This window comes from Suncus etruscus, chromosome 4, assembly GCF_024139225.1.
Source record: "Suncus etruscus isolate mSunEtr1 chromosome 4, mSunEtr1.pri.cur, whole genome shotgun sequence".
Classification (NCBI taxonomy): Eukaryota; Metazoa; Chordata; class Mammalia; order Eulipotyphla; family Soricidae; genus Suncus; species Suncus etruscus.
Window position 1 is genome coordinate 89280823 of NC_064851.1, and position 13405 is coordinate 89294227.

The window sequence follows — 13405 nt, forward strand, 5'->3', positions numbered from 1 at the left end:
CCTGGCAATGCTTAAGGTTTATTCCTGGCTCAGTGTTCAGGGATCACCCTTGGTTGTCTCAGGGAGTTATGTTGGTTTCTGGAGGTTGGACGTAGGCTGGTTACATGCATGGTAAGCACTTTACCTACTGCACAATTCTCTCTAGTTTCTATCCTCATTTCATGCAAGATCATTAGCTCCTACACTTTTCTCAAGATACTCTTCCCTCAAGTTATTTCATTTTGTAACTGACTTTTTCATTCATTTCCAGTCCAAATGTCACTTCTTTCAAAAGAGCTTTCACTACCATTGGTTCAATAATATATCCAGTCATTTCCAATCATTGTAACTGTTTTTATCATAAATTTGTTGTGAAGGTATTAGTTTTAATTATTGTTGTTTAACTTACTTTATTCCAAAAATACTTTTTTTGAATTTAAGTTGTATTCTAATAAATTCTTTTTAATAAATTCATAAAAAACTCATTTTTTACTAACCAATAATGATATTACCACTCAACAGCACTACTTATGTCTTTGTTGATTACTATAGCTAAACTTGTGATGTAAATCACTCCCAGAAAACATAGGATCTGAATTTTCATGTAACTTAAAGCAATCATGAGACTTTTTTAATATTGTATTAAGTATTAAATACTTAATTTTTTTCTTTGCTCCAAGAGAGATGGAATATAAATGCCTGCTACTTTTAAATATTAGCTATATGGGTTGTCTTTCTCCAGGAATTAATATATTTAAAATTAATATTAGAAAAACATTTTTCCCTTGTCTTTGGACCATACCTATGGTACTCAGGGATTACTCTTGGCTCTGTGATCAGAGATATGCACTGGTAGTGATCATTGGGGGACCATATGCAGTGCTACAGATTGAATCTGGGTGAGCTCTGTTTTTCCCCCAAATTTAAATGTATATAGAAATATTGAAATTTTTAACATTAAATTTTAATTTGTACTAAAATGCAAAACTAATATTATCTCAGGGATATTAGAAAATTAATGTTTCTTTTGTTAGTTTTTTCTTTTTCTTAGATATCATTTAATATCATTTGATATTTTGACAACTCAAAAGTTTAGTGTAAGAAATGCTAACCATGGTGACTAACCAATTATAATGATATTTTCCATAATGTACTCTTCTTCCTGAGCCCCAGTTGCTTTAATTCTGTTACACTCTCTTATACCTTTAATAGCATATCTCCCAACCATGTTTGTTCTCTTCAGCATACAAGGGAGTGTGATGTAGAGGGAGAGAGACCACTGGCAGATATTGAAATACAGGTAAGCATAAAGCCATCAGCAGTGAAGAGAATGAAAATGATTATGGGGTAAGGCAGATATCAGAACACATAGGTTCTAGGAATCCATCTGAGAGTCAAGATAATGAGATAAAAGTTCTTTGTCCACAACAAAATCACATTAAAATTATGGCTTATGCTATCATTTTTGTATTTCAGATATCTGAAAAGAGTGAAACTTGGAAAACATAAGTCTTTCACTTGAATGTGAAATCATTTGTTCAGTATGTTCCTTCTGAACTTCTTCAAACATAAGTAATGCCAAAATGCAACAGCCACTTGCTAATCTACAACAGTGTGTACTCCCATATATTTTGTGGTGGGGAGAGAGAAACTGTGATTTGAGGAATGGTTTGATAAAATAGAGAATTACAGAATAGTGTGATTATTTGAAACAATGAATTCTTTCTTGATATTTAAAATTAATCTGCTTTGAAATCATGTTAAGTAATTAACACATGGCAAAACTTCGAGCCAATATGTAATATTTACTGATACAGAGAATTACAAGATATAAAGCCTATCTTCTCAGGAATAAATGATACAAAACAGACATTCAAAATGAAATCTGGCAATTTCATACAAAATAAAATAAAACGAATAATCAAAATTATTTAACAGAAAATAGATTAAAATGGTAGTGTTCATTTTCTGACATTCCCCCATTTTTTCCATATAATAGAATTAATTAAATCTAAGCACAGAACATAGAAGAGTACACCACTTTACCCACTAAATTGTCTTTGTCCCTAAGTAATAAGGTAACTGATAAGCAATGGTAATATGATACCAACCTCTAAATATATTCATATTCCTATATATACATAATATAAACTTTTGTGAATAAATTTGAAATCTTCAAATATAACAAGGAGATATGTATTCATTTACATGTATGTATACTCTCTTTTCAAAGGAATATTGCAACAATGAATTCCTTGTTATCTTGATATTTATAACTAATCTGCCTTGAAATCTTGTTAAGTAATTCTTTCTTGAAGCTGTCAAAACTTGACACAATGGGCAGGAGTGATAGCACAGGGTGGGTAGCATATTTGCCATGCATGCAGCCAACCCAGGTTTGATCCTTGGCATTATATATGGTCCTCAAAGCCCCACCAGAAAATGACCCCTGAGCACAAAGCCAGGAATAACCCCTGAGCACTACTGGATGTGGCCCAAATACAAAAAAAAAAAAAAAAAGAAAAAAAAACACCCAAAAAACTTGACACAAATCCGAAGGCCTTGAGTACTCTTGAAAGGCACTTGAATGTATGCAACAAATTATTTTAAAGAAAATCTGTCACTTTTCTTTTGAAATTCATCATGATTACAAAGAAAGATATTAGTGGATTTCTAGCCCTAAACTGAACTGCTTCTTCTCCAAGTTTTGCACTTATCAACTGGTGACTCATGCAGTCAGTCCTACTTAATTGCTGGGTTTTCAGAAGAACACTAGGAATTCATGAATTTAGAAGTTGTACAAATGAGTGAAAATGGTGCAAACTTTTAATTACAGTTATACATTCTTTGGGACGAGTGAGCACAGCATAAATTATAATACTAACACTGAATCTACAGGAGAGAGATTCAAGAATACCACCATCCTTCCTCTCTGTTGCTCTAAAGGCAAAATCATACTGGTGAAAGAAATAAACTGCTCATTTATAAAAACTGGTTTGCAGCAATCAGGATACATTTAATCAATTTTACTGTTCATTGTTCAAATGGTATCTACTGGTTTGAAAGAAAGATTTTATATTTTGAGAAGTAGGCAGCTTTTCTATTAAATCTTCATAGTTCAAGTATTTTTTTAAAACCTATAAATTTGGGGCCAGAGAGGTGGTGCGCTAGCCTAGGACAGATCGTGGTTCGATCCCCTGGCGTCCCATGTGGTCCCCCAAGCCAGGAGCAATTTCTGAGCTCATAGCCAGGAGTAACCAACCCCTGAGTGTCATTATGTTTATATGATTTTATACATTTAAAATATTTTAAGTTTGTCCTATTAAAAATAGAGTAAGCTAACAGGTCATGTATTAAATTTTCCATGGAACTGGATGTTTTCCCAATTACCTGGGTTAGGAGATCTTCTACTCTCTTTTGCCATGAATCTCGGGCTGCATTTTTTTCTCTTTCTTTTAATTGAAAAAGTTGAGACATTGATGACTTCTTATCCTCTTCATGTTGAAGCCTTAGCTCTTCGCGAAGTTTAGAACATTCTTGTCTTAAATAGAGCAAATGCATTTATTTTGTAAAGGGAGTAAACTTCCTAATAAATGAAGTACAGTTTGCAGATTTTCTAAGCATTTAATAAAATTTCCTCAATATTTAATTGGAAATAAGAGTTAAATATTTGAAAATATGCACTATAGGGGGGCTGGAGAGGTGGCGCTAGAGGTAAGGTGCCTGCCTTGCAAGCGCTAGCCAAGGAAGGACCGTGGTTCAATCCCCCGGTGTCCCATATGGTTCCCCCAAGCCAGGGGCAATTTCTGAGTGCTTAGCACGAGTAACCTCTGAGCATCAAATGGGTGTGACCCTAAATAAAAAAAAAAAAGAAAATATACACTATAAGGTAAACTAGCAATTTACCTAAGATCACCTATCATTTTATCAATGGAATAATAGGAACTCGAATAAGACTAAATAAATAAAATCAGAATTAACTGTATTCAGGGCTGAAGAGATAGCACAGTGGTAAGGCATTTGCTTTCTTAATCCAGACGAACAGTGGTTTGAATCCTGGCATACCATATGGTCCCCTGTGCCTGCCAGGAGCGATTTCTGAGTGCAGAGCCAGGAGTAACCCCTGAGTACTGCTGGGTGTGACCCAAAAACCAATAAAAGGAAAAAATATCCATTTTTCTCTATCTAATCATGGGGAAAAACATTTAAAATGGTGCTTTATTACATAGTTAACAAAAAAAAAAGACAGTAAAATGAATTTTTAAGATAATATTGCAGAGTGAAAATGTACCTAAGATTTTCAGTCCACTTCATTTGTAAGTCATGAGCCATCTTGTTCACTCTGAGCTTCTCCTCTTCTTTCATGGAAACAAGCGTTTCTTCATGCTGTTGCCTTTCCTGTTCCAGTTCATCCTAAAGAATAAAAACATTTCAATAAAATCTAGTCCTAAAAAGGACTCAATATTAGTTGTGTCAATTTCAGAGTATTATAAATTTTACATTTTTACGGTATAATAATTTATAGTTCTCTAAGATAATTACTTGATCTTTTCTTTTGGGGGAAGGATGGAGACCACACCTGGTGGTACTTGGAGAACCAGGAGGTAAAGGATTAAACTTTGTATTCCTCCACATGCAAAGGACACACGTCAGTCCACTGAACCATCTCCTAGTCCCCTTTTAATGAAAGTTATTATATACATTTTATATTTTAAATGTCCTTGAACAAATTTTTTATTAAACATAATTTTACAAGTTGTTTAATTTGATTCTATTTTGTTTTTAGGTTTTGGGCCACACTGAGCAATGCATAGGGCTTTACTCCTGGTTCTGTGTTCAGGGTTCACCAGTGGTAGGGTTGGGGACTTTATGGGATGCAGGGGGATCAAACTCAAGTCAGCCATGCACAAGGCAAGTATTATTCACTATAATACAAATTATAGTATTTGGTCCCTACAAATTATTTTAAATTGTTTAAAGTTTGCATAGCTAATAATTAAGTCTTCCATGTTATAGTTATCTAACAACTATTCGATTGCTATTAAGAGGTAAACACAGGAGCTAGAGAGAGAGCATGGAGGCAGGGCGTTTGCCTTGCATACTGAAGGACAGTGGTTCAAATTCTGGCATCCAATATGGTCCCCAAGCATGCCAGGAGCGATTTCTGAGTGTAGAGCCAGGAGTAACCCCTGAGCACTAGCGGGTGTGACCCCCCCACAAAAAGAGGTAAACACAGACATATAATTTAAAAGTATTTATATTCAAAAATAAGCTTTCTTCAAAACTTTAACATTAAAGTAGTACTCAATGTCTTAAGAATATATAAGAAATTTAGGCTACTCATGTGACTTCACAGTGACCCATCTATTTAGCATTATGATATTAATGTGATATCAAATGGCCCTCTAGAGCCTGGAGCTAGAGGTGACCTGCTTGGACAATAATGGCAACCTTCAGTTTGTGCCAGCAGTATTTGCTCGCGGGTGTATCAAAGGACAGATGATGAGCCATCCACTTCAGCTGTCACAATGACCTCTTCTGGGTAACTCATTTGCTAAGCTATTAAAATACATATCTAAATTAGAAGCAAAGAAGTAAATCAATGCTGAAACTGTTATTCTACTTTGTTAGCAGCTGTTTGTCAATAATCCTTTGCCTGAAGGAATTTTTTTTTTTTTACTCAAAGCAGAATCAAGTGAAATACAATCACTTGAAAAATATTTTGTATACATATACACTGCAGTTTCTTTAACCTGCTACTTATTCTTGGATACCTGGGATTCTTCCAGGTCTTGGTTATTGTGAATTGTGCTATAATACACACAGAAGAGCAAATGCATTTTTGAAATCATGTTTTCACTGTATCACAGTGTACACAGTTTGGTGTACTCAGCATAGAAAAAATTTAAATCATGGAATTTGACACAATGTGGATGAAACTAGGAGTATCTTGCTGAGTGAAGTAGGCACAAGAAATAGAATGATCACTATCATATTGGGAAATAAACATAATAAACATAATAAAGAAGAACATATGGTTGAGGAAATAGAACCAGAGAACTAGTCTACGAAACTGGTATTTCTAAAGACAAGGAGGTAGGAGGTGAACATGAGAGAACCCTGAGACAATGGTGGAAGAAAGCACCTTCTGGTGAGGGTGAGCTGTTATAATGTTATATGTATGAAACCCACTCATTAACAATATTTCAAATCAGTACATCATACACATATACAGATATATATATCATATATACTGAGTAAAATTCACTTTATTAGATATTAATAAAATAGGAAAAGATATAAATAACACTTGAGCTTATAAAACTTGCTATTTTCTTTATGTAAATTACCAATCACAAAATGTTTAGTTGACATAGTTTTGCTCAAAATTTTTACATTCTGGATTAAGAGAAAGAGTTCTGTAGGCTGAAGCCCACAGTGTGCCCATTCTCCCATTCCCACCACACAGTCGAGAGACCTCTAAGCACCACACAATTAGTCTGGTGTGGGTGGCCTAAAAGAATTGCTTGAAACAGCAAAAAATAAAAACTAAAAAAAATTTTTTATGTTCTACTGTTTGAATAGCTGATTGGTATTCTGTGGTGGTAAAGTTTTAAACTCATTTAAACATTTAACAAGGCAAGTGCTTTATCACTGAGCTACATCATTGCTACAGTACATTTGATGAAAGAAAAAACTGTGATAAAGGACCTTTAAGAAATTAAACTGAATGGGTAAGCCTATTTCTCAGTGCTAGTACAGAAGGGATAGGAAGGAAACCACAATGAAATGCCTTGGTAAAAAGTGGATACATACAAAGAGAGGACAGAGAATCTTTACGGTATCACAGTGACACAGCCTGTTTAACACCATTGCTTAGATTCTTCTAACTATGAAGTATAACTTAAATATATTCATATCAATATATGTAGTACTTAAAATATTTCATTTGTATATAATAAATAATTTTAAGTGTTTAATATATCATTTTCCTAATATTTCTGGCATTGAAATAAATACATCCTAATACAAAATAGTGACACATGGACCAAGAAAAATCTCAATGAACAGAGTTCATGCTTTGCATTGTAGGAAGCTAGGTTTGATCCCCAGAACTACAAAGAAACAACCCCAAAGCACAATTACAGAAGCCCTTAGCACTGTCAGGTGTGGACCTCAAGTCAAAAGTCACTCAGATCAACTTCATGCCACAAGATGCTATTTATGTTACAATCAATGTGTTTATCATCACATAATATAAATATATCAAGTTGTATTATATTAAGTTACAAACTATTGAGTTACAAATAAACATTGTTGTATTACATAGCTACTATAACCAGTGTTGGCTAGTTCTTATAGTGGCTATGATAACTGTAGGTAAAGTCAAAGAGTAAAATAATCTATCAGGATTTTTAAAATAAAGTGTAAGGACCATAAGTATACCTTACATAAAACATTTAGAAGCGTTATATATGTATCATATGTAAGGTACATTCATTAAAGCATTGTTCATATGTTTTTGAGACACTACCAATTTTATTTAATATTTTGATTCGTGGGTCATACCTGGTGATGCTCAAGGATCATTCTTGTGAGATTTCAGAGGAACTATTGAGGGTACCAGAGAAAGAATTCTGGTTGCATACATGAAAAGCAAGTGCCCTGACTACTGTACTATATCACTCCAACTTGAAATGTCACCAATTTTAAGATTAAAAAAACTTTAAACAGTATTTCAAAAGAGAAATTTTTTCCAAGTGCTTAATATTTTGCTAAACCCTGTGTTACATAGCTATTTGCCTCAATTCTTACAATAGTGGTGTGAAGCTTATTTTCCTGACTCCTCCTCTACTGCATTGATGTTTTGATAAGGAAATCAAGTCTTAGAAAAATTAATTCAGTAAAGTTATCAACTAAGTAGAAGATTCAGAGTTCATGCCCACAAATCTTACTTCAGAGACTGTACAAGATGACCAGTCTGAAAGAAAAAGTAAGAACTCTTTATCCACTATATCTTAGTTGTATGGATCCTTTTCTTCGCTTTCTACAATACTTCTAAATTATTTTTACTGCTTCTCAAGAATAGAATAGTTTCTGAAATGTTGTACAACAGAGATTTTACTTCAGAGTCCAAAATCTTGTCTAAGATAATAAATAGGGGCCAGAGCAATGGTGCAAGCTATAAGGCATCTGCCTTGTACATGCTAGCCTAGGATGAACCTCGGTTCGATCCCCCAGCATCCTATATGGTCCCCCAAGCCAGGAGCAATTTCTGAGCACATAGCCAGGAGTAACCCCTGAGCGTCACTGGGTATGGCTAAAAAACCATAATAAAAGAAGATGAAAATGATAGTTATTATGTAAAATTGTGACCCCCCCCAAAAGATACATGGAAATAATAGCTCTCAAGTAAATCAAATTGTGATCTTATTTGAAAACTGGTACAGTACAGATGTTAGGATAAAGTGATACAAGAGTAGAGTTAGCCCTTAATTCAATATGATCTATGTTAGAAAATGTAAGGACATAAGAAAATCATAATGTAGTGACAGAGGAAAAGATTGAAATGCTGCCATGAGCAAAGAAATGCAAAAAGGAAAGAAACTTCTTTCATTAGGGATTTCAAAAAAAAAGAATGGCCTCAAAACACTTGATTATAGACTTCCAGTCTCCAAAACTGAAGAGAAAAAATCTGTGTTCATTTAACATAGCTAGTATGAAGTACATTGGTACAGTACTAGAAAGCTAATAATTATACATGAACCAACATTTAAAACAAGCTTTGTAAGAGACTAAATTATATATAAATCATATATACCATATTTGCCGGTGTATAAGACAACCCTTTAACCCATGAAAAACTTCCTAAAAGTCGGGAGTCATATTATATGCTGGTATACGGCATGCTGAAACTTGTTCCAGCTCCAGGGATGAGTGACCCGCACCTCTCTTACTTTTAAGAAGTAACTTACTTTTAAGATTTTTAGGAAGTTTTTCATGGGTTGAAGGTCATCTTATATGCTGGCAAATATGGTAATGAATTGTGTTATATATTATACATAATTATGTATATTTATATGTATATATTTTATAAATATATAATTAATATATATGGCTACATGTAATATATATTGGTGTTGGAGGCCGCACCTGGCAGTACTCAGGGGTTACTCCTGGTTCTGCTCTCAGAAATTACTCCAGAAAGGCTTGAAGGACTATCTGGGATGCCAAGAATCAAACTCGGGTCAGCAGCATACCCTTACCCACTGTGTTATCGAACCAGTCCCTAAATTATATTTTTATCTCATTGATGTTTAGGTTATAAAATTACCTCAACATTTAATAGTGCATCCTTGGTTTCCTTCAACCTGTCTTTAGTCAAGTCAAGCTCATTCTGCAGCCTTTCCTGGGAGTCTTGAAGAATAGAAATGTGTTCTTCGGCAGACACAAGACCTTGCTCACTTTTTCTTACAAGATCTTGGAGACGTCCAATCTACAAGCAAGCAGAATACTTTTAATAGACCTCAATGCAACTGACTAGAAAAACAATAGTGTAGATCTCTCTAATGTCTTTTCTTTACATGAAACTTCATCAAATGAATCTTTCTTAATAATGGAAAGGAAGAACAAATGATCTCCATAGACTTTTCTGCTTTTCCTTTCCAGAACAGTATTCTATATTTATGATTTACCTTTTTATTTTAACAACAAAATAAATATTTCTGGCTGCCTTAACACCTATTATATATTACTTAATTTACAAGGCCTCTATGGAAGAACTCTACCTAACCTTTCAAACTTGGCCATCTTCCTCTCCTAGGTCTTCATAGTCAATGGTAAAATAATTAACAATATGATTAAGAATTGAGTTCTGCAAAAACATCCTGGCTGGAATTCTGTCAGTTACCATTTATTATGTGACCTAAGCTAAATTATAACTACATTTTGTGTGTAACTTAGTAACTAGCATTTAATAGTTATTGTGCAAACTAAAAGAATGAACAGTATAAAAAAAGGTTACATAAAACAGTACATGAAGACACAAAAAGAACTACATAAACTCATTAATGCTGATCCATCTCTATTGGCATCTCTCCAAATTCCTAGAGACTTGTCATGACTTCGACCTACGCATAAGTTTTCTTAAGTTTATTCCTCTGAGAAATAAATTATCACTGAAAGGAAATGTTAAAACATTGTATGCCTGAAACCAATCATGAATAACTTTGTAATTTCACAGTGACTAAATAAAAATTTTAAAAATGGATAAGAAGAAATCTATTATCTTTTTCAATAGGCTTCAGACTTCAAACTACTTTTCTTTCTTTTTTTTTTTTTGTTTTTGGGCCACACCCAGTAACGCTCAGGGGTTACTCCTGGCTATGTGCTCAGAAGTTGCTCCTGGCTTGGGGGACCATATGGGACACTGGGGGATCGAACCGTGGTCCGTCCAAGGTTAGGGCAGGCAAGGCAGGCACCTTACCTTTAGCGCCACCGCCCGGCCCCTCAAACTACTTTTCTTACCTGTTTCTCTATGACAGTAGGAACTGTATCTGACTTAATCACCCACCATTACCAGGGTATCTAACACAGTGCATTGGTACTTATTAATCAATGTTTATTAAATAAATAAATAAATAAATAAATAACAAATCGGATGCATTTAACTCCTAAGAGTTCTTATTTTCTTTGCTTTCTTTTTGCCATGATGCAAATTCATTTATTTTTATTTATTTATTTATTTATTTATTTTGGTTTTGGGCCACACCCAATGATGGTTAGGGGTTACTCCTGGCTATGCACTCAGAAGTTGCTCCTGGCTTGGGACACCAGGGGATCGAACCATGGTCCTTCCTAGGCTAGCACTGGCAAGGCAGACACCTTACCTCTAGTGCCACGATGTTGGCCCCGCACATTTATTTTTAATATTTCTAGTCCACTAAAAAATTAGCAACTGCTATTTTCTTATGTTTCAAAAACACTCAATATATTATACACATGAATATTGTTACTTATACAATATGTTAAGCACTTATTGAAAGCTTCTCAGTTTATACTTTTTAAATTTTTCATTATGTGTTTTATATATTGAAATTTTACCATTAACTGTACAAATATTATTTTTAAGCACTATGCCCTTATGTTCTGAAAGACCTTCTTTGTAGTAATACTTGCCAGATCTTTTATATTCCTATTTATTTTCTCCCTTTTTCATGAAAACCAAATAAATAATATCAAATATTACTGATGTTACTGAAATTTTGTTCCAGTCTTTCTAAACATTAGCTTAGAAATAAATGAGCCATACAATTTTATTACTCTGACTCAGTAATATTTCATTAATAGCAAAAATAATAGAAAGAGAAAATAGCCTTTTAATTAAAAGGAAAACTGAGAAGCTAAATAACATCAACTTGTCATAAAAAAGACCTTAATAACACCTTAATAACACATTGAGTGGAAGATCATTTTAATGGGGTCCAGATGGCCAGAAAGGCAACCTAGATGAAGAAATAATCAAAGATATCATTGCTGAAAATTTTCCAGAGATGAAGAACCAATGCACGCACATCTAAAGGTGTGCCTAACCGGTACCAGGTGAAAGAGACCCTAAATATAAATACTCCAAGAAATGTCCAAAACATAATGATATTTACCACAAATAGAGATAAAATACTAAAAGAAATAAAATCAGCGAAGTAAATGATACACAAAAAAGAGTCCTTTAAGGTTTCCAACAGATTTACCAAACCATATCTTAAAGAAGCAAAGACAGTGGTAGGATTTAGTGGGGAAAAGTCAACAAAATAGATGCCTCACTAAGTATACTTACCTGTCTAGACTCTCATCCGGATTTGAAAGAATGATATGCAACTTTAAGAACTTTATAGACTCAAACCATCTAAAAGGGCTACTTTAAAACAAACATATCAAACTCCTACAGAAATATGGCACAAAACTCCATCACAATAATCTCATCAAATAAAACACAAAACTCCATCACAATAATACAAGTGGGCTAAATGGGCCTACTGAAATTCAAAGAATGGCAGGATGACTGAAAAATTGAACCCAACATTCTGCTGCCTACAAGAAACACATTTAAACATTCAAAGCAAATAGTCTCAAAGTCAAAGGTTGAAGTAAATCCTTCAAGCAAAAACTTCCTCAAAAAGGCCAAGGTGGAGGGAGAAAGCATGTGGAAGATGTCATCTCAGTGCCTTGGTCCCTACAACTCTGGGGAGATGGTGAATGCAGAAACCAGGGAACAGATGGAAACCAAAGTTGCTTGGAACAGCAGGGAGAAAGCGCGGGGAATACCATCTCGGTGCCTGGTCTCTATAGCTCTCGGTAGAGACTGAGTGCGGGAACTAGAGAACAGACAGAAACCAAACTTCCCTGGGGAAGACAGGGAGAAAGCATGCAAGGGGCACCATCTCGGTGCCTTAGCCCCTACAGCTCTGGGGAGAGGGTGAGTGCGGTAACCAGGAAACAGACAGGAAGCAAACTTGCCAGGGGAGGTAAGGAGGAATCACACTGGAGATACCATAGGTTCCTGGTCCCTGCAGTTCTGAGAGTGAGTGAGTGCAGGAACTAGGGAACAGATAGGAGAAATCCAACCTTGTCAGGACACACACAAGAAGGACCATGACAACACCACTGAGCCTCCGCCACCACTGGGATGTACATACACAAACTGGTCATAATGTCACTGCCCTACAAACCTGCTGACACTTAAGACTACACCAGTCAATCATGGGCAGAGCAGGCCCAACTCTTTTTTCCCTTTGAAAATATATAGCCCCCAAACCTAATCAATTAGACTCTTAACACCTTTATCACACTTGGGTAAACACATATGCCTGAGAAAATAACCCCTCCAATGACCTCCTACACAACCAAATAGACCATTAAAAAAAAAAAAAAGCTTGAAAACCTAGTACTTTAACCCACCCTATGCAAAGAACAATGGGTAAACTAAGAAGGACACCAGCAGTTGGGGATATAGAGAGAAATCCTAATAGATTCCCAAGTCCTCCAAAATGTATAAACTTTATAGATGAAAACATAAGATCAGCATTTAATGTCCTTGCAATGGAATTCAAAGAATCACTAAAGAAATTAATAAATACATAGAAGGAAAGTTCATCCAAATCAAAGATGAGCTATATCAGAAAATGAAAGAGTCCATACAAACAGAACTGAGAGAACTAAAAAACATGCTAGCAAGCCAAAATAGAATTACAGACATAAAGAATCGCATGGATGAACTTGAGGAAAAAATACAATCTACAACAACAAAGAAGTCAACAAAGAAAATAGAAACAAAATATTGTAAAATAATGTGAGGTGCTTAATGAACAAAGACAAAAAATAATTTATGAATTGTAGGAATATCAGAAGGGGAGAAAAAAAGGGATAA

General features: G+C 34.7%; 1 protein-coding gene and 1 long non-coding RNA gene across 2 annotated transcripts in view; both read right to left on the minus strand.

The window, feature by feature from the left end:
* LOC126006058 (uncharacterized) overlaps window positions 1-13405 on the minus strand; it is a 684655-nt gene that overhangs the window by 152870 nt on the left and 518380 nt on the right. The window lies entirely within an intron of this gene.
* The window catches only part of FAM184A (family with sequence similarity 184 member A), a 134541-nt gene that overhangs the window by 32631 nt on the left and 88505 nt on the right, over window positions 1-13405 (minus strand). The window contains exons 7-9 of the mRNA XM_049771379.1: window positions 9314-9475; window positions 4271-4392; window positions 3370-3520 (exon numbers count right to left, since the gene is read on the minus strand). Coding sequence (XP_049627336.1) covers window positions 3370-3520; window positions 4271-4392; window positions 9314-9475 — 435 coding nt within the window. The remainder of the gene's footprint in view (window positions 1-3369; window positions 3521-4270; window positions 4393-9313; window positions 9476-13405) is intronic.